The sequence below is a fragment of the Panicum hallii genome, chromosome 6 (genome assembly GCF_002211085.1).
Source record: "Panicum hallii strain FIL2 chromosome 6, PHallii_v3.1, whole genome shotgun sequence".
Classification (NCBI taxonomy): domain Eukaryota; kingdom Viridiplantae; phylum Streptophyta; class Magnoliopsida; order Poales; family Poaceae; genus Panicum; species Panicum hallii.
In genome coordinates this window covers 3,239,264-3,262,763 of record NC_038047.1, presented here as the reverse complement: position 1 = coordinate 3,262,763, position 23,500 = coordinate 3,239,264, and the positions used below count along the sequence as shown (strand labels likewise).

At 52.2% G+C, this 23,500-nt stretch overlaps 2 protein-coding genes, 1 long non-coding RNA gene and 1 pseudogene across 7 annotated transcripts; 2 read left to right on the top strand and 2 right to left on the bottom strand.

The window, feature by feature from the left end:
* Positions 1-184: 184 nt before the first annotated feature.
* LOC112896876 lies at positions 185-2,202 on the bottom strand. Its single transcript, XM_025964996.1, has 4 exons — positions 2,060-2,202; positions 1,660-2,008; positions 1,163-1,490; positions 185-593 (listed from the first exon to the last, which is right to left on the bottom strand). Exons 1-4 carry the CDS (start codon positions 2,200-2,202, stop codon positions 520-522), a joined length of 894 nt encoding a protein of 297 aa, XP_025820781.1. The 3' UTR covers positions 185-519.
* A 322-nt stretch (positions 2,203-2,524) lies between these two features.
* On the bottom strand, positions 2,525-8,895 carry LOC112896976. Of its 4 annotated transcripts, XM_025965124.1 has the most exons (4): positions 7,333-8,895; positions 5,271-6,380; positions 4,668-4,766; positions 4,084-4,123 (listed from the first exon to the last, which is right to left on the bottom strand). In XM_025965124.1, the coding sequence occupies exons 2-4, from the start codon at positions 6,346-6,348 to the stop codon at positions 4,092-4,094; spliced, it is 1,209 nt and encodes a 402-aa protein (XP_025820909.1). In that variant the 5' UTR covers positions 6,349-6,380; positions 7,333-8,895; the 3' UTR covers positions 4,084-4,091. The 4 variants fall into 4 exon arrangements, with proteins under 4 accessions (XP_025820908.1, XP_025820907.1, XP_025820906.1 ...); XM_025965123.1 differs by lacking the exons at positions 4,668-4,766; positions 5,271-6,380 and adding an exon at positions 2,525-3,395 and having other exon boundaries at positions 3,493-4,193; positions 7,333-8,770; XM_025965122.1 differs by lacking the exons at positions 4,668-4,766; positions 5,271-6,380 and adding an exon at positions 2,525-3,395 and having other exon boundaries at positions 3,493-4,120; positions 7,333-8,768.
* Positions 8,896-13,044: 4,149 nt separating this feature from the next.
* On the top strand, positions 13,045-16,968 carry LOC112896875 (annotated as a pseudogene).
* A 107-nt stretch (positions 16,969-17,075) lies between these two features.
* LOC112897668 lies at positions 17,076-23,075 on the top strand. Of its 2 annotated transcripts, none has more exons than XR_003229697.1 (5): positions 17,076-17,155; positions 17,245-17,388; positions 22,023-22,084; positions 22,200-22,560; positions 22,664-23,075. It is a non-coding gene; the product is annotated as an uncharacterized LOC112897668 (long non-coding RNA). The 2 variants fall into 2 exon arrangements; XR_003229698.1 differs by having other exon boundaries at positions 22,023-22,119.
* Positions 23,076-23,500: the final 425 nt, after the last annotated feature.

Genomic DNA, 23,500 nt, shown 5'->3' with positions numbered 1-23,500 from the left:
GTACAGAGCTTGAGGAATAGCACAAGCAAGCGACCGACCTAAAGGATCGGAAGCTATGGGAGGTTTGTCGGTTTCGGCCTTTCAGGTGTGTTGTCAGAATTCAGAGATTAGAGAAACTGAAAATGGGCACAGCAGTGGAGCTTCAATGATTCATGTATTGCTATCAGATCTCAGTACTGTTTGTAATTCCTGTAGAGTAGACATGGTTCACCAGCACCAATCTACTGCGGAACCCACATTTGCACAATCTCATAGATGAAGACTAGAACTGCAAACATTCTAGATTCTACCGCTAGAAATCTGGGAAACCAGAACTGCTCAGACAGTCTGATGAACTGCTCAAGTTTCGGAAACCGAAAGACCAAACCAAAACTGCTTCTCCCTGACACTAGAAAACTAGGAGTGAAGTTTAGTTCTCTGAACCTATCTGAACAAAACGAAAACGAATCATCCTATCCTCATGCCATCAAATCTGGGAAGAATTGTGATGCTTTTGAAAGTGACGAGTCCGCGAGGAGGTCATAAGCATACACCTTCCTTTACTGGCCCTTCCGTCTCCGTATCCACATCTGGGAATATCAACTGATCAGCCGCTGCAAGAACAGCCAAACAAGGTTGCAGTTAGACATGGAAGAATTAACATGCTCATGAACATAGAAACTGCTGAAACAGAAGTTCTGCAAGTAAAACTGCTACGAAGATGCTGCGTCTCTCACTGAAGTAGGACAAAAGTAACCATTCCCACAACAAACTGAATTCAGCTCCCACCAAAATACGCAAACACTAGCGGTTTGAACTAGTTTCAGGCCACACCTACGGATGTGAACTTGTAAGTGAGCCACAACATTCTTCAGATACAAAAACTGCTTTCCAATAACACGCACAAACAGCACATTTTACAGCAAATTAAAAAAAGAAAGAAAAGAGATGTCAAATGAAACTATACACTAATTGCCACCAATTTACTCTGTTTTATGCAATTCATCCCATTCAGAAGTACAGAAATTCAGAAAAGACCAGCAAGAAGTTTGCAGGAAAAAGAAAAATAAGAGCAAGTTCAGAACTACCGATTAACTCTGCATGAACACCATCAGGAACCTCTGTGGTTCAGAACTAGAGACTCAGAATAAGCCGACAAGAAGTTCAATTAACCAGCACTGACCTATGGCGTCGGCCCTGATGACCACAATGTCGAGGCGCTCCCTGCTGCGCGGCAGGTCCGTGACGAGAGGGGTCAGCTGCCCGTGGCGGCCGGCGCGGATGAACAGCGTGAGGCGGCAGAACTGCAGCGTGAGGTGCGCCAGCTTGCTTCGCAGCAGGATCGCGGACCTCCCGGAGTACTGGGAGGAGGCCCAGTCCTCCTCCCTGAAGTTGCCGACGCCGTCCGCCAGCACCCACTGGATCTCCCGCTGCTGGGAAGCTGCCCACACCCACCGGCGAAGGCGAGCCAGCGGCGGGCACGCTCCGTCGAAGAACTTGACCCACTCCGACTGCACAAGATCATCAGATTATTCCGGCGGCAAATAAGTGAAAATTTGGAGTTCTTGAAAGAATGGCAGAATCTTTGACGCGAACAATTCAAGAACTCAAGAACTCGACCACACAACGAAGTTGGGAGGTACAGGAAGGGAGGAGGCTAGGAGGGGACGAGGAGCTCACGTCGCGGGCGAGCGGTAACTCAGGCTGACCGTGCTTCGGGGGGATGACCTCGACCGCCCACTTCGTCGTCGGGCCGAGGCAACTGTCGTCGCCGACGGCGACACCGGAGCGGCAGGGGAGGCGCCTCCAGTTGGCGCGGAGGAAGCGCCCGTGGGCGTCGTGCAGCAGGACGACGCCGGCGCCGGAGCCCGTTGCGACGGCACGCCACATGATGGCCTTGACCTCCCGCTCGTCCCGGTCGCGCTGCGTGGCCGCGCGGCGGCGGCAGGGGTGGAGCGGCCCGCTAGGGTCGGGGGCGCCGAGGTACCGGCCGTAGACGCCGCGGAGGAGGACGTGGCTCGTGCCGCGGCTGCTGCTGCCGCTGCCGCTACCGCCTCCTCTGCCTCCGCCGCCTCCTTGCTTCCTCTGCACGGCCCACGCCGCGTGGTGCGACGCGCCGAGCGCGTCCAGGTGGACGCTTCGGCCGTCCTCGGCGGCGTGGAGGTACGTGCCGTGCTCCAGGCTCCGCAGCCGCACGAAATCCACGCCTTCGAACACCTCCATTGCTGCCGACGACTTCAGAGAGGGAGACGCCGACGCGGATGGCTTCTTGGTTTCTTGGCGTCGCGTCGCGAGGAAGAAGAGAGCAGAGAGTTTGTTACGACGGTTGCGTTGGGGCGCGGTGGTGAAGCATTTGAAGGCGTCGTCAGCATAAGTCAAGTCACTGACGTGTGGGCCCACGAACTGGGCCAGGTCTGACGAGGCCAACCACAGTGTCTGACGGGTGGGGCCAAGGATTGTCAAAGTGTGAGTCAACGACGCCAGTGCCGTCGTCCAGAGGCTCGCCGGCGACGAGAAAAAATATGCGACAAATTTGAATGAGGCATTTGAATCAAGATCAAACGATAGAGTTCTGATTGCTGAAAGCGATGCTATCCAGTTTGTGAAAATAAGTGAATTTACAAAGTTAGAAGATGGATTCCATGGCCATGGATGGATGCTAAGTCAATTTACAGTGTGTGCCTGAGCCGTGCTTCTACGTGTCGAGCTCGAGAGGGTCGGGCGCCGGCGAGCCGGCCTTCTTGTTGGGCTTCCTCTGGAACGGCCGGCATGCCTTGACGCTAAGGTCGACGGCCGCGGCGAGCGCGACGAACATGGCGGCGTCCTCCATGCAAGTGACGTGCCGCATGGCGAGCTGCACGAACGGCCTGCTGCTCCTCGCCTCCCCCTCGACCCTGCAGCTCATCACGAACCCGCCGCCGGCGCAAGCGGCACCCAGGCTCGCCGCGCAGTGGTCCGCCGCCGTGGCGGCCGGCACCTGCCGGTCCATGTCGATGGAGAACTCCCCGCCCTTGTCGCTGCTCAGAGGCGCCTCCGACACGAGCACGCAGTCGTCCTGCCCGTCCGGGAGCAGGTGCAGCCGCAGCCGCACCGTATCCCTGCTGCTCGCCACCGCCGCCGGCGCCGACGACTCCCGCCACGCCTCCAGCCGGCCCCACGGCTGCCAGCTCTCCGACGACCCCGTGGTGTCGGCGCGCACGATGAGCCACGCGCCCGGGTTGGACCGCGCCACCGTGTCGCCGCCCGGCGCCGGCACGAACGGCGTGGCCATGAACGCCGCCGCGACGGCCGAGCCGGACAGGTCGTGGATCACCACCTTCCAGCCCTTCCTCTCCCTCCTCACCATCTCCATGTCCTTCTCCTCGCTGCCGGAGCTCGACCAGTACTGCCCGCCCAACGGGTCACTCTGAGACGGCCTGCAAGCACACAACAACCGCCATTAACCTTCTCCTAATTCAACACGATCACAAATTTCACAATGCGTGCAAGGAATTGATCGATCGAGAAGCTCACCGCCGGTCGCGGATGAACTTGCAGCTGAAGATGGGCTGACGGATGCTGCCATGGAGCTGGACAACCTGCGGGTTGAGCGCGATCTCATCGTCGAACTGGAAGATGTACCGGGGGTCCGCCTCCATCTTGACCCTGAGGTGGAGCTCCGGCCTGGCCTCGCCCTTGCCGATGCCGGCCCACCCATGGTGCAGCAGCACGGGCTTCCCCTCCCGCCACTCCGACGACGACGCGAGCTCCACCCTGAACACGCCCACCAGCCGCTTCCTCCAGGCGACGCCGCAGCGCGCGCCGAAGCGGGCCAGGTACACGGCGACCTCGAGGTACGACCGCGGGGCACGGAAGCACCCCGGCGCCGCCAGCGCCTTGAGGTCGGACTCGTCGAGGGAGAAGACCGCCGCGTTGGTGAAGGGGTCGAGGTTGAACTCCGGCGAATGGATCAGCGGAACCTGAGCCGTCTGCACCGGGAAGCCGCCGAGCCGGATCTCGCAGTCGCAGAGCCGGGACGCCGCCTTGCTAGCATTTCCACCGGCGGGGAGCTTGAGACCGAGCTGGCCGACAGAGAGTCGCACGAACGGCTGGGGATCCATGGTGCCGCGTCACTAGAAACCAGCTCCCGACATTGCTGTTGCTGCTGATGATGAAAGTTTGGAATATCCATGGTGTCAGATCCTATATCATTGTATGATTTTAGGAAAAGATAGCTGCAAACAATAGGTTAAATCAGATCTTTAAACATTGCTTAGGTGATGAATGATGACAGTGTCTGAGACAGTGTGCTGCACTGCCTATTCGCAGCTCTGCAAAGATGTGTACTCCTAAACTTTCGTTTTTGCTAAGGTAAAAACACTTTTCCTACACTTGGGCAAAGTATCGACCCGCAGGTCTCCTGAGGGTTCTCGAAACCATAATCAAAGTATTTAGGTTCATAACTTCATATTCGTTGGGGCAAAGCTAAGTATATTATCCATTTGACTATCCTAATGTAGCTCTAGGCTCTAGCCTAGCAAATGTTTATTAGTATCAGAGCAAACCAACACATACATGTATCTACTACTAACTAGATGCTTAGGTTCTCCATTTTGCTTTAGTATAACTTTTAGAACCTTCAAAAAAATATTCTACAAGAAAGGTAAATATTGATCTAGAATATTCCCACTTGTTAATGTAAGACCAACCATGGACAGAGTATCCATCATCCATCTGAGTCCTACTCCAGCTCCATCCTAGATGGTTGTATAGGAAATCTGAATGTTGATCCTCTACTACGCACATAGCTACCGATATTTTTCAGTAGAAAAAAAACGTGGTCAGAAATTATTGTATAAGAAATTAAAGATGAATGTTGATCCAGCAGATGCCCTTTTGAAAACCACTATTTTGCAAGCACTGCTAAAAGGCACACAGCACCACCAAGTTTAAACAAACAGAGCAACAGAAAAGCAAAAGGCATCCGGTGCTTTTGCAAGGATGGCAGTGGACATGCCGATTTCATTAGCACCCCAGCTCGATCAGTGCAATGCAAAGCTGCATTTGCAGAAAGCTTAGCCTGCCAAAGCATCCATGAGTGACTGAGCAGCATCAATGGCTCGATTACTAAAATTAAACTAGTGATTGCCCCGGGAGGGAAGGGCCGCCATGGCAGTGGCTCCGAGCGAGGTAGCCCGAGCGCGGCGTGCTCCCTTGCCTCCATTTCTTTAACCCGACGCCCAAAGCTTCCTCCGATCGGGAGGATGCTTTCTGCGTCGTAGAAACGAGCGTGCGAGGTGGAGATACCAAACCTTTGCCGGCCACAGCGCGAACGAACTCCCCCCGCGCCGGGCAACGGCCACGTCGCCGCCGCTCTCCCCGCGCACATAATAAGGCGGCCGCCACCGCACGGCACGGCACGCCGTCGCTGAGCTGAATCCCCCCGGCCCCGCGCTCGATCGCCTCTCCCCGCGCCTGATGCTGGCATGCTGCTGCCGCTGCCGCTTGCCGTTGTAGCTCGCCGCCGCTGCCGCCATGTCGACCGGCCGGGATCGCCTCTCTGACGAGCACCGGCCACATTCCGAGCAGTACCACCAACGAGACGGCGGCCGCGGCGTCTACGGCGACCGGCATCAGCAGCGCGACGGCTACGGCGACCGGCATCAACAGCTCGAGGGCTACGGCGACCAGCAGCAGCAGCAGCGCGACGGTTACGGCGGCAGCCACTGGCGGCAAGACGCCGGGCGGCGCCCGCACCGGCGGCAGCGGTACAACGACTTCCGGGGCCACCGGTCGGGCGTGCTGGAGTGGACGGCGGCGGTGGTGTTCACGGTGCTGGCCATCGTGGTGCTGCTGGCGGCGGTGACCGTGCTGGTGGTGGTGCTGCTGCTGCAGCCCCGGTCGCCGTACCTGGCCGTCCGGACGGCGAGCCTGAACTCCCTGATGTACGACCAGCAGGGCGCGCTGGATGACGTGCAGCTCTCGCTCCTCGTGGAGGCCCGCAACGCCAACGCGCGCTCCGCCGCGTCGTTCTCGCGCCTGGAGCTCCGGCTGGCGTTCGGCGGCGGGGTCCTCGCCAAGCTCCGCGCGGACCCGTTCGGGCTGCCGCCCAGGGGCACCCTGCCGCTGGCCTACGTGGCGCGCGCGCAGGGCGCGCCGCTCGACGCCACCCGCAGCGCCGCCATGGAAGCCGCGCTCCGGGACGGCGTGGTGCCGTTCGGGGTGGACGGGGAGGCCAGGACGGCGTGGAAGATCGCGGGGCTCGTCGGCGTCCACCACTGGACGCGGCTGGCCTGCGAGCTCCGGTTCTTCTGGCCCAACGGCACCGCGCTCCACTTCAGCTGCAACTCCAAGTCCAAGTTCTGGTTCTTCTGACCTGACGACCGCCATGCCCGCCGTGTCTAGCCAGTAGTTCTAGCCTTCTGAGCTCAAATCCATGAAGTGGGATGGATCAAGATTCAGGAACATCAGCTGGGTTCAGTTTCTTGGGTTCCTTCTGAGTTCTGATTGACTGAATTACCCTCATGTATAGGCTGGCAAGGATCGATCAATTCTTTACTACTAGCTCTTTCTACCCATTTGTAAATGAATTTCTAGATAGTAGGAATCAGCAGAGCCATAGCTGCAGAAAAATTGAGGTGATAGATACCGGTGGTGGGAACGATCAAAATTTGCAGTAATTCTTTCGGACAGCGGTAATAATTAAAAGTTGATTTGCAGAGGCTGTGTTCAATTTGCTGCAAGAATTGGTGCTCCTGCTTTCTTCCTTTCGTTTTCCTCCCAAGCTTTCCTTGATTGGGGAATTGAATGGCGGACCCTTTTGATCCCCAGAGGACAAGAGGCGGGGGGGATGGGGAGGGCCATGGAAAGGAGAACCAAAGCGTGTGGAAGGGGGGAGTCAGACTCGGACGGAGGAGAAGAAGAAATGCGTCGTGCTGGCACCTGGCAGCAACGCGGTCAGTGGCTGAGGCGGTGAACTGCATATGCATGTGCTCCCTTTCTTCTTCTTCCTTTCCTTGCTCCTTCCTCTTTCCATCTCCCTAATTGATTGATTGCGCTTTGACTAGAAGGAAATCAGGCGAGCCCGGCCGGATCCCAAGAATCTCCCAGCTCTCTCCTCCCAAGCTCAAATGGCCAAAAGTGTTTGTCGAGAAAAAAAAAAGAAAGAGATGCGACCTAAAGTGCTTTGGGGGTAAACAAAAGTTGAAACCGAAATCAAAAGTGTGCATAACACAACTCGTGATGCATGTAACACAAGGAACATGATCGGTGCTACTGGTAGGTTACTACTTGTATATATGTATGTATCGTGTATGTACGTTTCGAAGCCGGAGCAGAGGAACGAAAAAGTGACAAATTTGAATTTGATTTTACCTGTGTTTGGGGACCGCCTCCTTGGGCCCTCACGAAGGAGCCGCCGGGCTTCAGATGGGATGGACGCTGGCTTGCTGAGGTCCGAGCTGCGAGCTCGGTGGGCGCGCACCCGCTCGCTATAGCCGCTTGGTGGTGAGGCTGCAGCAGGCGACGAGGAGCAGGCACGACGACGGCCGCGGCAGAGCCCCGCCCGCGCGCAACCCGGCCACGGCAAGGCCCCCGGAGCAGGGATCCATGGCGGGCGGATGAGCAGGTGATGGTGGTGGGGGGCGGAGCGGGCAGCGGGTGGGTCGAGGCAGAGGCCGGCCGGGCAGAGTAAGCAGGACGGGTCGGTGGCTCGGTGCGGAGGAAGGAGGGCAGAGCTGGGGCGAGGAGGGCGCGAGGAAGGGAGGGCGGCGGCGGCCGCTACTTATACCAGCACCACCCGCGGGAAAGATTAGTCGCCGGGGCCGCGGCTAAACAAAAGATTAGGAGAGCGGTTAGGCGGGGAGCGCACGCAAGCGAAGCCAGCAGCTGGCGAGCTGAGGCGGGAGGGCGCGCAGCTCGAGGCGAGGCGAGCTGTTCTTGCGTGGTCGCGAGTAGCAGGGTGGTGATTAGGGATTAGTTGCTGGGCTGGGCAGACGACGGACGGTGTGATGATCGGATCTGATGGCTGCTGTACACTGCTACAGTAGCAGCAGCAGCAGCCTTGTATACTGACGGACAGCGAGCAGCTGATGGTGTGGAAGCGTGGAGTGTCGTGTCACGGGACGGGATGCGATGGCCGATAGGACGAGAGGGATGACGGCAGCAGTAGTAGGGGGGATGCGTGCCAGCTGGAGCGCACCGCGGGCCACTTGCGGCCTCGGCGCCTCGCTTTCCCGACAGCCTGGCGCCGACCGCGACCCGCCCCGGCTCCGGCGACTCCTGCTCAGCTCAGCTCAGCTCTGCCCTAACCCAGCCCACCTCTCGCTCGCTCGCTCGCTCGCTCGCACGGAGAGTCAACCCGTTCCCCGCGCGCGCGCGTCTGCGTACGGAGTACGCACAGAGAATGCGGTACGCGCGCCCACCTGTCCGCGTGCACGCCGGCCCTCGGACCCGCGCCGTTTCTGCCGGGGAAATCTATTCTAACGCGCGCGTTACTGCGCACGATGCCATCGCAGAAGAACCGGAGATCCTGTTCATCTTCTTCCCCAAGCTGAGGAGGGGGAGCGGTCGCGGGTGAGCTAAGAGAGGAGGTGGAGGGTCCGCCAACAAGAGATGCGAGATGGCGGAGCGGCCACCGGCGAGACCGCCGGCGGCTAGGATGGTGGTCAAGGCAGCGGAACTTTAGAGTTCGGGGCTCTAGAGCTCCAATAACCACCGACTCTAAAAAAGGTAGGCGGTGGCAGCGATCAACCAGCGGCGGAGGCAAGGCGGCACTCCCGCGCCGCCGATCAGGCGGTGGCCGGCGGCGGGGTGAGGAGAAGACGGCGGTGGTGGATAGGCGGCATGGCGTGAGAGTGGTTAGCAGTGGCGGTGGTGGAGAACGGCGGCGGAAGCGTCGAAGATGGCGCCGGAGCTGAGGGAAGGCGGGGGAACAGCACCCGCGGCCTTATGCGACCGGGGCGGTAAAAATCGCTGAATGGGATGAATAGACGCCCCTGTTTCTGCCGCGCCAAGAGAATCCCCACCCCTCACCACCACGTGGGCCCCGCGGACACAAAGTTTCCAAGGGGAAAAGGAAAAGGCCTCCGATTTGCTCTAGCAGCCAAGCGCACACCATCACCGCAAATCAGGGTGCCTGTCAGGCCTAACGCACACCGTCCCCGCATTCTTTTCGGCCTAACAAAGTACGCGCGGGTTCTGACCTTCGCAGGCACGTACCGTGGATCACGGTACAAACAAACCACACTGACTTCTTCAACAAACCCAGCAGGTGGAAATTCCGGCCGTCGGGCGGCCGACCGCACGTATGGAATCGCTGGATTCGGTCGGCGGCCACATGGTGCGAGCCTGCATGCCACGTACCGGTGGCGAGCGCACACGTGTGCCCATGCATGCTTCGACCGCACAGCAACTGCTGCGAGCTGTTTCTGTTCTCGGGGCGCTCGGCCGGCCGCCTCCCGGCTACTTTACTACACGATCTGATTTTGTTTGTCACCTATACATACAATTGCATAGTAGCTAAAGCTTTTAATTTAAGCTTAGACCTCCTTTAACAAGCACGATCTTCCTTTCTCTCTCTCTTATTTTAGTTACTGCATGCTCGGGAATGAAGAAAACTAAAAAAAAGCTATAAATACAAAACTGTACAGAACGCTGCCTACTCACGCCGCGTGAAAAAAGAGAAAACAAAATTTTACGCTCAACACTTAAACTTTGCTCACTAAACCTCTTGTGAAAATCCACGTGGAGTCGTGTCCTGGGCAAGTTGGGTGTAGTCTTGCTTGCTTGCTGCCGTGGCCCGTGTATGAGGTGTCACACAAAGCTAGCGGTGGCGAAAGAACTGACAACAGAGTCTAGTACTAGTGTATTAGGCCAACGTGCAATAGCCATTACCAGTGCATGGAAATTAGGCACGAGACCTCCGAGAAAACAGTTAACAGAAAATAATTCACTAAAGTTGGATTGAATTCATGCCTAGCTATGGTCAAGTAAAATTTCAGGTCAGAGTCAAATTGCGTTTCGGGTGGGCCGGGGTTCGATCTTGAAGCTAAAAACCTCAATAGCCACAGAATCTTCATTCGCCGTCATACGTCCCATGAACCACCAATTCTAACGTCGTCTTCGCTGAGCACAACCTCAATGATATATTCTTTTGTTTGAAAGGGATCAGCCTCAATGATATTAGCTATTCATGGATCTGAATTTGTCAGAGCAATCTAGAACTTACGAGCCTGTTTGGTATACTAATTTCTCTTGCAAGCCAAGATGTTGGTTTGCAAAAATTAAGGCATTCCAAAGTGTGAGAAAAAAATTAGTATTCATTTAGTTTAGTGCTAAAAGGTAGCAGCTAATACTTTTTCTCTTATAAGGTTTAAGGAATTTCTAGTATTTTGCAATGGTTTTGGCCACAGATATTAAAGTGCCAACTTTTAGATATGAACTGATGCTAGCCGAATTTTATTGGCATATCTTAGTTTTAACTGGATAAAAATTGGAAACCAACCAATCAGACATTTCAATTCACCGCAGTCTATTTCCATTTCAACCAGCAAAGACACAGATCCTGCAGACCATTTCCACCGATTTTTACCGGTGCTCCAACCACACGAGCCTTCTGAAACTGAAAGCGAAAGGCGCATGCGCCAGAGGCTGGAGGCGGAATTGGCATGAAGGGCAGGTGTAACCGAAGCATCTGCCGGCCCGCTGCTCCATGATTGGGAATCTTCCTTCAGTTCCGGGCCAACCAGGCTATAAAAATTACCTCCGGCTGAAAGCAACTTCACGACTGGATAGTTACAAAACCTACAAGCTTCACTGCTCACTTGCCCCTGCTAGTTTTGCAAGTTCTTTTTTTTTCATGGGCTTTAGTTTTCTCGGTTCAGGCACTGAAAGTGAGAGTTGGAGGAATACAAGCTGATGGCCGGGTGGATGTCTGAACACGCATGATTGATGTCTATTGTCTAGCTTCCCTACAAGTTGTAGTCCATCATGTAGCATATTGGGTACAGGAGAGTGCATGTCATCCGCATGTGCCATTTGAGCTGAGGATTAGAGGGAACTGAAGCCACATCCATCGGAGTAAAAAAGAAGCGGTGAGGGTTCAGTTTCCTCTAATATCTCACCTCGAATGCTCCGTTCTAGAAACCTTTTTACCAGTGGATACCTTCATGTGCCGTTTGAGTTGGCCTCGGCTTCAGTTTGTTAATTTTACTGTAATGCCTCGACTAAATTCGTCGGAGTTGCTTGCTACATGGACATCCACGGAAAAATGAACCTGGAACACTGCAAATTCATACATACACGGGTTGCTTCTTATAAAACCGTGCTTCAGATTGCTGACTCCATCATCTTGCTGGGAATTATCTTTACCCTTTTTAAGATGGTGGGAGCATTTGCATTTTTATTCAGGCGTTATGTGTTGACAAAGGGGAGTGGGCCTTACTTAACTGAAATGTAAGGGGAGAGGAAGAAAACAGACAGGCCCAAAGCCCAGCCAGCCGCCCATAAATAAAAAGAAGGCCCAACCAAACGTTCTGCCCTTCCTCTGTCCATCGTGCTCGCTTTCGCTGCCGGCCAGCGGCTTTCGAGTTCCGGCGACCGGTGGCGAGGAGCGTCAAGCCGTCTCCAATCTGCCATTCCCCACTCTCACCGCCGCCTCCTGCAGCGAGCCAGCCAGCGTGCGTGCTGGCGCTTCCGCGATGGTGTCGGGAGAGAAGGGAAAGCAGGCGGCGCTGGGCACGGTCGTTGGCGTATGGCCGCGGCCGCGGTTCAGCGTTGGAAAGGGGGTGGAGGGTCGGCTTGCCATCTTGATCGTAACACGCTCACACGTAAGTGGGTTCCCTTGTAGTTTATACAGGCCAGTGGATCACTCACTGCCTTTGTGCCTTTTTCCTTTTGTTTCGTTCTTATCGCTTGCTTGATTATTCTATGACGACCTTAAGGGCACCCGCAACGGGACCACGTCAGCTCTCTATAAGAGTTCCATGTCAGCATCTGAGGAGAGAGAGAAAGCTGTTGCTTAACGTAGCGAGAGCCGCTACACAGACTCCCACACGAGCGGGCCCCATCTTGTTCCACGCCCGCCCCTTTTCTCCTGCCGCTGCTATGGGATTAAAAGAATCAGAGAGGTGGGGTCCATTAAAACTTAAAAATAAATGTTACAGTAATCCTGTTGGGACACTAGTCTACGATGCTCTCTACAGATGACATGGACAATTGCGGGTGCCCTAATTATTTCACGTTTACTTGTTTTTGCTGGTAAGTGTGCCTTAAAATTTTCAAGGCTGTTAAACTTGCTTGCTGACCTATGCATATTATTATAGAATCGTAATATTAGCGTAACATAGGAAAAATCTACATGCATCAGGAAAATGCTGGACAACCTGAGTACAATTTAAGATCTAACTTAGGAACGCCACTGCACCTGCAATCTTATTAGGCTTTTTTTAATGCGTGCAATACAACCACTTGGTAGGTAGCATGTAGTATAGAAAAGATTCAATCGTTCATTAGAAGGGGTAAGATTATCATGAGTAACTTAAGGATAATTTTTATTTTTTTTTTTGCAATTTTATCTATTGCAACTAATATTGTAACACTTTTAGACCGTTGCATCAGGGGTGAAACCTTGCAGTGAAATAACTTTTCTATATTACCCTTATACTACTTATACCATCTAAATATATTACCTCATACTACTAATCAATATTTTATTGATATAGAAAAATCTCGACCGTCCGATGTTTATATACGAGTGCTTTTCAGACCATGGTCGTATTGTCCGTCATAAAAATTCTCTATTATTAAGCACAAATGCATGGAATTTTATTTTCATATTCGTTTGGTACAATATTCCTTTTTTGGCATATTTTATTCCAGTACCCTTGCTGGCAACACGTTCTTTCCTTGCCCTTTCCTCTTTCTCACTTGTAGTGCCGACCACCTTTATCTCTTTTCTCCACATTTTCCTGCTCCCACTTCTCCTTCCCTCAGTTCATCACTTCATAGTTCATCCACCTCTCCTTTGCCAAATTCCCTGAAACAGTGTGCTTTGCTCCGTACATTCTCAGAATTTTGAGTGCAACAATGGCTGAATTGGTAACCAGTATGCTCATCGGGCCGCTGGTCTCCATGGTGAAGGGCAAGGTGTCCAACTACCTTCTTGATGAGTACAAGGTGATAGAAGGTATGGAGGAGCAGCGCGAGATCTTGGAGCGCAAGCTACCGGTGATCAACGGTGGTCATCTGGATGAGATGAGTGATTGACAATGGTGTGTGGACTTATATATCTCTTGGCTCGTGATGTGCAAGCGGAGGATGCAACGTGGCGTTCGACGACATGTGGTGAAGGTCAAGCGAAACGTTCGTACCGATGGACTAGGACAGTGAAGGATGAACGTGAGTAGGTTTGGACTGAGGGACCCGAGGAGTCCGGGCGGAGTCATGGGCGGTTCATGTGGTACATGGAAGAGCAAGAGTATATGGATGTGATGAAGACGGCGTCGGCCGAGTCAGGGAGGAAGGCGATGGCAAGTTCGTGTAGGCTGCCCATGCCGCGGGAGCGAAAGATCTTGAAGGTATAGTGGCACTTGGCGGGAGGTCGGACACGCGTCGACATCAAGGGTTTAACCGGTTTGGCCTCAAAACCGGGGGTGAGTCACGTCTTGCAGGGCGTGCAAGAGCGTTTGACCGGTTTGGTCTCAAAACCGGGGGCGCGTCCAGTGCGCCCGGATGGCGGAGATGGAGGACACGTGGCATCTTCGCGAAGCGAAGTCGTGAAGGCGGCGTGTCTGTCTGAGACTTCTACAAAAAGATGGACTATTTTGCCCCTGCGTGGACATGTATCGTAGTTATTAGTGTAGAGGTATTTCTATCTTTTGCCATGGACTATATATATAGAAGGGCATGGCTGGTTTGAGGCAACTCTTAGAACCTTAATTTTATTTTCTCTTTGCTAGGAGAGGGCTCCATGAGAGGGGATGAGAGGGAGAGGGTGATTGCTCTTGATCTCAAGTTCCAGTCAAAAGAGGGAGGATAAGGGTAGATTTCTAGCTAGATTACTTGTTCAAGATGATTTTTTAATATCCAATTGCTCGGTTGATCGAAAATCCCGTGGCTCTTTTATCTCTCCCGATCTCTTTTCTTTTTCTCATTTTCGGATGATTTTCAGAGAATTTTTCATTTTTGATGGTTACTAGATCTTTTCGTAATTTTCTTATTACATCTGCTAGGTCTAGTCGCACGGATCTATGGCTGAAATCTTATTCGAAATTATTGCGTTTTCAGAGAGGAATTTGCGTTTGAAATCTCGATTTTTTTCATGCCTTCCTTTTCTTTCTTCTTCTGTTTGTGCGCAGCGGATTTCGGGGGAACGGCAGTGCGCGGGGCGTGCCGTGCTTGCGCACGCGACGCACAGGGGCGGGGCAGGCAGCCCCGGCCGCGCAGCGCGAGGCGGTGCCTGCGGCTGGAGCTCGCGCGGTCAGCAGCGCACGTGCAGCGCTCGAGCTGCCCGCAGGCCAGGCGGGCCGTCGTGCGCAGGCCAGCAGTCCAGCTCGGCCCAGGCGGGGTGAGTGGTGCAGGCCTGCAGCTGCCCAGGCGGCAGGCTCGGCTCCTGCTGGCACGGCCCACGAGCTGCAGCACGGGGAGCAGGCAGTCGGCCCAGCCAGCCAGGTGCGAAGCATGCCGGCATTTACGAGGGAAGGTGGCAGCCCAGCACAGTAACAGCAAGAAAGCACAATGAGCTCTGTTTTATTTTTGTTTGCTCTCACATTTATCTATTTACTGCTTTCTTGCTTAAGCTTGTTATTTAGCAATTTTTGTCAGTAACTCTTGTTAGCCTTTGCATGGTTAGTTAGTTTTTGTTGATTAGCTTTTGTTCATGGCAATCTTTATTAGTTCTTGCATGCTTAGTTAAGTTTTCTTTAGCATGTTTAGCTAGTGTTTTGAAGCTTGTTCTTGCTAGTCTCTGTTGGTTCTTCGAGTTCTTCATGTGCTTGGTTAATAGAAGCTTTGTTGGTTCTTCGAGTTCTTCGCGTGCTTGGTTAATAGAAGCTTTGGTGGTAGTTTTGTATCGATTGCTTTCAGCTGCTTCCGCTTCGTTTCAAGCTTTGCTTTTCAGTTGCTTCCACTTTGCGTCGAGCTCTTCTGAACCATTCCTATGGTGAGCTTATCACCAGTTAACTTGCTTCATCTTGGCGGTATGGTCTTGGAGTGAAAGTTAGGATATAGCCTTGTTCTCTCGTCAGTGAGAATTTTTAAAGACTCCCCTTCTGGTCGCCATTTCGGTCCTACACTAAACATCATCGATGACGCAAAGTAGAAGGGTGCGTACCAGCCAGGAGTGAGTGCCTGGTTCAGAAAACTCAAGAAGGTATCCTATGAAGCAAATGATATCTTCGATGAGCTCTCAAGTACGAGGCACTTCGGCGAGAAGCCACGAAGAGGGGGCACCACAATACGCTCAGCATGGATGTTGCAAGCCTCTTCCCTACTTATAACCCTATTGTGTTCCGTTCCGTCGCAGGATGGGCAAGAAACTCCAGAAAATCGTGCAAGACATTGAGATCCTGGTTGCAGGGATGAACGCTTATGGTTTCAGACACAGGTGGCAAGTACTATCATCAAAGCCATGGCGGCAGACAGATCCCATCCTGATTGAATCTGAGAAGGATATTGTTAGCAGATCTAGAAATGAAGAGAAGAAGATTGTGAAGATATTACTTGACCAAGGTAACAAAGTTGATCTCCTGGTTCTCACCTATTGTTGGAATGGGTGGGCTGGGCAAAACCACCTTTAATTTGTGCAGCTAGTTTACAGTGACCCCGAAATAAAGAAGCATTTTCAGTTCCAAAAGTGGTATTGTGTGTCAGAGCATTTTGATGTGGGTAATATTGCAAGAAGCATCTGCAATAGCACAGAGAAAGATAGTGAAATGGCATTGAAAGACCTTCAGAAAGAACTATGCGGAAAAATGTGCCTCCTCGTGTTGGATGATGTATGGAATCAGGATTTTAATAAGTGGGAAAAGCTGAAGACATGTCTTCAGCATGCTGGCACAGGTAGTGCGATACTCACCACAACTCGTGATGCAAAACTAGCTCGATTTATGGCTGGGGGTAAAGTTGAAGCCCATAATCTGGGAAATCTAGATGATGTATTTCTAAAAGAAATTCTTGAGAGCAAGCATTCATTTTGCAGAAGCCAGAAGTTTCTAAGCTGGAGGACATTGATGTTGTGGCTCTCCTTTAGCTGCCAAAGCCACAGGAGCAATGTTGAGTACCAAGAGTAGCAAGGACGAATGGATGGCTGTATTAAAGAAAAGTAACATATGCAATGAGGAGACTGGAATTTTACCAATACTCAGCTATTACATATGAAACAGTGCTTTGCATTTTGTGCCGTGTTTCCAAAAGATGAGAAGATTGATGTGGAAGATTTGATCCAACTGTGGATGGCAAACGACTATGTACCGCTTCAGAGAACGTGCCTCTTGAAACAACTGGAAGACGGACTTTCGATGAGCTAGCTTGGAGATCATTCTTTCAAGACGCAGAGCAAACCATGTTGGAGGATCAAAACTGGAGTCATTTCCGTAGTAGTAAGAAATGCAAGATACATGATCTCATGCATGACATTGCTTTGTCCGTTTTAGGAGAAGAGTGTGCAGCTATCACCGACAGGTATGATCAAAAGAAGTTGTTGTCGAAACACACTCAGCACATGCTCTTATCGTGTTATGATCAAAAGAAGTTGCATGGAATATTGGATTATATTGCATTGAGCCCCTTGGGCGGTATATATAGAGTACAAAGACTTGGAGGTAAGGCACCTCCCCGATACATATGGCAGTCTGGGATTACATATCCTAACCTACCAAATATACTCTAATACATCTGATTGATTTTCTGAAGGAACAAGCCCCAACTCTCCAAACGTTGTTGTGTTCACATGGGGGAGCAAAAATTTGGACACCGCGTCTGCTAAAGTATAATTCTCTGCGAGCACTAAGAGGCTGTTTGGTTGCCTGCCTCGGACGCCGCGCCACACCACACATCTCGCGCCGCAGGTGTGGCAGCCGAATCGGCTGCCGCACCTTAGGCGCGGTGTGGTGCCGTCGGCAGGCAACCAAATAGCCCCTAAGATTTCCTTTCTATATATGGAATTGAAAATCAGACCTGGACACTTAAAACACCTAAGGTATCTTGATCTCTCAGGCAACTGGTGGACCAAACAACTTCCTGAAGAAATAAGCATTCGGTATAATCTACAGACTCTGATTCTTTCAGGCTGTGCGAAACTTTGTCGGCTTCCAAGGGATATGAAATATATGGCAAGCCTGCGACACCTCTATACTGAGGGATGTCGTTCATTGAAGGGCATGCCTCCAGACCTTGGAAACTCAGTTATCTGCAGACTCTGCAGACTCTGAGGTATGTAGCAATCCATTTTAGTTCCATATGCAGTTGCAATCTCAAGTTTTTAATTTCCTGGGCTTGTAAGTTTGCTGGGTACATTTGATTGTTTAAAATTTAGTCGGTTGATTTCAAATTCTTGGCTGTTCTTATTTCCTTGCATGTGTTTTTTTTTCCTTTCTGCCTACGGAAACGGAAAGAGTGGGTGGTTAGGTGGTGCTATTGTAACATTTCTGATGAGACATGAGAGGAACACCACTTCAGAATAAGTTTTGCTGGTTGATGGCTAGGAGATTGTTCTAATTGTTTTCCCCAAGACAATTGGAAAGCAAATTTATCTCGTCCCCTCCCCTCCTGTATCTGGGAATAAGTTTTGCTGGTTGATGGCTAGGAGATTGTTCTAATTGTTTTCCCCAAGACAATTGGAAAGCAAATTTATCTCGTTCCCTCCCCTTCTGTATCTAGGACTTAGAGCCTGAAACGAACCGGATTCCCAAATCGAGAATCCGACTCCCTGTATCATTCTATCATTGTGATAGTTCCTGGATCAAGTGCTATCACGTACAGAACTCATTTCAATCATAATATCATAGTCATACTTCGCATAAGGTCAATTACGGGTTTAATTATTACATAAATCCATAGAATTTGTAGTACGGGATTCATTACAAACCTCTCGGCTAGAGCGAACAAACAGAAAACGGAAAGCGGTAGCATAGCACGGATTTCAATCGTACCAACCGTCATCGTTGGGGTCGAACTCCAGATCGGATCTTACATTGTACCAGGCTATCCCCAAGGTATGTGATAGCTTCATATCACCATCCGTATGCAAGCTTTAAAGTGGACTATACTAAGGGTATAATAAAAGTTCAAGAGATTAAATTGTGGTTCCTATGCATGCGCAACAACATATATATATGTATATATATACATACATCCATATATATATATATAACTTCTTCCAACTTCGAACTCGGGCCTTTCCGGCATTTCCGGACTCCAGTCCAACACACACCTTCCAAAACCACCAAGTCGATGCGAGAACTCCTTCTCTTCACATCTCAACTGCCCTAGGCAGGAAGTCATCTCTAGAGGAGGACCCACTCGAATTGAAGCCAGCCGGGGATCAGCCAACTGAGCAACGAGACACTGGTCTACTGAAACAGAACTAGGAGCCACGGTACCATCCAACTTTCCCGGGTCATGGGCGCATCCTCCCGCAAGAGGTCACCCCGGGACTGTGAAGCCTCCCTTGCGTTTCGAGGAACGTAAGGTTAGCATCTCCTTCCCCTGCACCGATACACGATCCTCCTACCAGCTTGGTACCGCACTTGTTAGCCCCAGACCGCGCCCACTCTCATAACGGGTAAGTGGTGTGCATGTTTAACATACTCCCACTAATCATAGTTACTCTCACTCGATCCTCAATTACCGAAGCGGGCATCTTTGTCATATGCGTCTCCACCGCAATGGTCCGCAACTGCACCCATTACGGGTGCCCCAACACCTCAGCCAAGTATCCAAAAGTTGTACCCGCCACAGGTACTTCTTAGAGTGTGCCAAGATATACACCCCAAGCCCTCGATCCATGATCGAGTTAAGTTCACCCGCTCCCGGCTAAAAGCCCTATTCACCAACTCCTGGAAAGTGTATCTCCACTCACGCCAAGACTATCCATCCATCCCCACACATACACATGCAAATAATAGTAAGGTGTTTCATATAATATTCAAGTGTGATAGGTTTGCAAGGAGTACCGGTAAATAAATAGGCTATGCAGGTTCATCTCATAGTAACACACCATGATGCGGTAGCACATCTAGCAATCAATGCCTAATAGGTAATCAGATCATAGATGGGCATGAACCTGGTGGTTCTTCGAAGTCCTCTTGGGCTTCCGGGTGGTCCTGGCCCTCGATCAGCTCCTTGTAGCTGGGTCCTATTCGTAAATACGAGTAGATGAGTCCTATTTGTAAATACGAGTAAGGGCAAGGATCAAAATGTAAAAATATACAAATGATGCCAAATAAGACCCAGATTACCACAAAACCTACTCTAATAGGTAGTTCATAATTTCAGAAGAATTATAGAACTGGTTTCATAATTTTCGGAGGTCCAGTTGATTTATTATGAATTTTCTAAGAAAAAACCTATTCCTAAAATTAATAAAAGAATTTTGAAAAAGAAAATCACTCAGCAGCGACACGTGGCAGCACCAAAGAGTGCCACGTGGCATGCGGACGTCAGCAGGGGTTCAGTACCAGCCGACGTCAGCAATGTGCCCTGCTGACGTCAGCGTTGACCGGTCAACGGTCAACGGGGTCAGCGGTTGGTGGGACCCACAGGTCAGTCTCACCTCGAGCTGACAGGCGGGGTCCACAGGCTAGGTTGGGAAAAGGAAAAAGGGAAACGGGGCTCGTCTCCGTTTTTGGGCTGAAAGTGATGGGCCGGCCCGATCTGGTCCATCCACTCAGCTCGGCTCGCAGGCCGGCTTGGTTACGACTAGGCGGGCCGGCTCGGGTTTAACAGGCTAGCTTGGGCTTCAGCTTCATCGTGGGCTGACTCGTCTTCGGGCCCGGTAGCACCGTGGGCCGTGTTGGGCTGGGGTGGCTTCCCCTCCTCCTTCTCCTCCTCTTGCTGATAGGGCGGCCCCACGCGTTGGCCTCGGTAGGATCTGGTATGGCAGATAGGTGTGCGTGTGTTCGTGTGTGTGTGTGCAGCGAGTGTGTGCGTGCAGACGCATGTGAGGCGCTCGGCGATATGCTGTAGAGGCGCCCACATGCGCCAGGCCGCGACATCGCGGGGGTGTGCGCGGTCATGCGTGGCCGCGGCGCGACAGCCCCGGCGGCGGCGGTGTGGCAGCAGGGAACGGCCGGTAGCAAGGCTCGGTATGGGTCGGTGTTGGATGTGCGCGTGTGTGTGCCCATGGTGTCCCGGTCCTTCAGGGTCGCGGCTCGGCGCCGGCGAGGCGGTCACGGCGGCGGTTTGAAGCCAAGGCTCGGGCCTGGTTGATGGCTCGAGTGTGCACGCGCGCGCGCGAGTCCTGGCATCCCGGGACCGCAGCGTGGCCGTGCCGCGCGCGGGGTACCGGTGTTCCGGGCCCGCGGCACAATGTGACGACAGGGAGGCGATGGTGGTTGCAGGGAGAACGGCGGCGCGATGGGCTCTTGCAGCAAAGGCGGCACGAAGGCCGGGATAGGGGTTGGGGGTCCTAGAGCTGAGCTAGGGAAGGCTCATCGGCAATGCCGGCAGCACAAGGGAGTTGGGGAGCAGTGGCGAAGCTCACCGGTTGAGGCTGGGGAAGTTGGTGCTCGGGGCGGCGGAGAGGCGAGGCCGTGGCGAGACGGAGCAATGCCGGGGAGAGCGGGGTCATCGACGTCGTCAATCGGGGCGCTGGCTCAGTGAAGACGCTCCTGCGATGGCGGCGTCGTCCTTTTCCCGTGCTCTCCTTCTCCTTCCTTCTCCCTCCTTCTCGGTTGCGGCGGCGGTGGAAGAGGGAAACACAGAGACGGCTAGGATTTTTGGCGGCAGTCTTGGGGGTTCTTAAGGAGGCTGTGCTAGGGTTCGCGGCGCGGGCCCGGACATCAAGGGCGGTGATGGGACGGCCGCGGCGTGGAGACGCGTGGTGCCAACGCACGGCGTGGCGCGGGCTAGGGTTTGCGGTGCGGGCTCGGTGGCCGACATGGGTGGCGCGACGGTTTCGCTTCCATGTCGCGGAGCGAGGACAGGCGAGGCGCGGGGGTGGAGTGATGTAGGCGAAGGGCGCGGCGGTAACGCAGGCGAAGGGCGTGGCGGCGCTGCCTTGTCGTGGGGCGGAAGCGGGAGCGTCGCAGGGGCGCGGCTGGAGGTGGAAGGGAAAGGTGACAAGCGGGCCCCACTTGGCAGCTGCCTGGGTGAGAGGTAAAGGGGTGCGGCTGGCGGGCTGGGCCGGAGTGGCCGTGTCGCGTGGGCGGTGCTTGTGGGGGAAGGGAGAAAGGGTGCTGGGCCGGGCTATGCTCGTGTGGGCCGGTTTCGGGCTATTGGCCCAAGTAGGCTTAGGGTAGTTAGTATTTGATTTTGAATTTGAATGATCCATTCAAATTCAAATTGCACTCAATTGAATCAAACAAATTGGATGCAATTCAAATAAGATCCAACAACAATTTCAAACAAGGTAGATTCCAAATAAATCCAAATGACTCCAAATTTACACACTAACAATATCGTCCTTAGTTTAATTTCGGTTAAATTTTCCAGGAATTTGGGGTAGGAGAGATTATCCTTGCGTTTGATCCTAACTAAGAGCACTTACGCGAAAAGTTTTTAAAATTCATGATTTTTGCAACATTAACATTCTAGGTAAAACCTGGGATGTTACAGAGCCAGAGCACCACCGTGCTTCTGTACTTGACTATGGAGGTTAGCCAATGCAATCAGGCGCCACAGGGGCCAACAAGTATAATTAGACTTGATCCCCACAGCTAGTTGCATCCAGTAACGTGCAACTTTATTTTCTGTTTGGATGCATTTCAGTATGATTGGGGTGAGTGAGCCTCGTTTTGTTTGATTAACATTCACTCTCCAATCCAACTCTTACGATGTTAAAAATCCCGGACGCAGCAACTAGTTTCACAGTGACATTCTGACATTATTTTTTTCCCCACTGTTAGGGCCTAAACTGAAGGACCCTAAATCCTGGAAGTATGCTATTCCTGGATGTCGGCCTAAACAGGTTTGTCACGTTAAACTATGCAGCTTGTACCCATTGTAAGTTGGTTCGGTTACTAAATTATCTATTTTCGGTTCCTTCCTGTGCCTGTAACTCATCGTATGTGGTTCCCTTTCAGGATTGGTTCAAGATGTCGATAGAAATAGTCTGACCAGCGTGACGTTACAGACCTTTTGGATTCCAAGATCTCAGTGGCCAATCCTAAAGCCAAGTGAAGAGAGGGCTCATCTCCTTTTCTTCTTCTTCCTCCCCTTCTTTTCTTCTTCCTCCCCTCTTGTTCATTCTTTGTTCCCAAAAATAAGGGAGAGATTAGGGGGTATTCATTAATTTTGAGGAGATAGGGGGGCTTGATCCCCTGCAAGATCTGACGAACTGAAGAAGCAGCTCGAAAACCATTATCTACCGAGAAGCATGTCCCAAGTTTCAGTGTTTCACAGCGGTGAAGGTCAATCTGAACACACGTATGTGTGCTACCCACTGTAAGATTTGCTTGAACAAGAACTCATGTAGGCACGTGCTGTTCTTTTGCTTTGGTCGTTCCTATGTGGCTCTGGCACTGAACCTGCCACCGCATGCCTGTAGAGATGAAGCAGGAGCACTGCGGCATGCGCACGAGCATATACCAGGACGGCCAACAGCTTTCTAGCATGGAGACGACGACGGGCAGGCGCAGGGCAAAGGCAGGCAACATTGGCGGCCATCGCTGGTGAAGTGGTGAGGCAGAGGACTCTGTCGTGATCTCTGCGAACCGTGACGAACAAACTGCAAGAATTTTTCGTTTCAAATAAATAATTTGGCCAGTCCACCTGTCTGTTTGGAACGGAAAATTTTTTGCAAGAATTCTACGATCCTTACAAAAAAAACTGGCAAAGTTTCTTGCATTATAAGTGAAACTTTGCAGTTCTAGTTTCAGTTTTACCAGTTTTATATGTGAGTCCTAAAAAAACAGTTGTGCCCAGGAAAAAAGATGTAGGCCAGTCTACCAATTTTACCAGATCTCCTGAAATTGAAAGCAAAAGGTAGCAAGCATTCAGGACGCAAAGGCGCAACTGGCGTGAAGGGCAGGTAACAGTCTAGCAGACACGTACATATGCTGCTGTCTGCCGGCCTGCCGCTGCTCGATGATTGGTTATAAATTAGCTTAAGAGTGAAAGCAGCAACTTCACAACTGTACAGTTACTAGCTTCACTTACTCTGCTCATCATCTTTGCTAGCTAGGGTTCATGTGTGTTGGGGAAGTGACTCCACCAAGCAGCCGAGAGAGAGAGGAAGAGAGCTCCGAAGGTCCAAGTGAGTGAGGTGACGTCATAAAACATATGAGTCAAGTGTGGAGTGCTCAAATTGAGTCCTCTCCTAATAACATCTTGGGTTCTTTATATAGAAGAGGGTGGGTGCCAATTTGCCCTCAGGTCCCTGGCG

Bases quoted from the DNA above. Each gene is read 5' to 3' on its own strand.
- LOC112896976 (XM_025965123.1), bottom strand. From the start codon at position 4,079: ATGGATCCCCAGCCGTTCGTGCGACTCTCTGTCGGCCAGCTCGGTCTC. The intron at 3,396-3,492 runs GTGAGCTTCTCG...GTGTGCTTGCAG, and splicing joins AAGTTCATCCGCGACCGGCG to GCCGTCTCAGAGTGACCCGT.
- LOC112896876 (XM_025964996.1), bottom strand. From the start codon at position 2,202: ATGGAGGTGTTCGAAGGCGTGGATTTCGTGCGGCTGCGGAGCCTGGAG. The intron at 1,491-1,659 runs GTGAGCTCCTCG...GATCTTGTGCAG, and splicing joins AGTTACCGCTCGCCCGCGAC to TCGGAGTGGGTCAAGTTCTT. The intron at 594-1,162 runs GTCAGTGCTGGT...CTGTTCTTGCAG, and splicing joins CATCAGGGCCGACGCCATAG to CGGCTGATCAGTTGATATTC.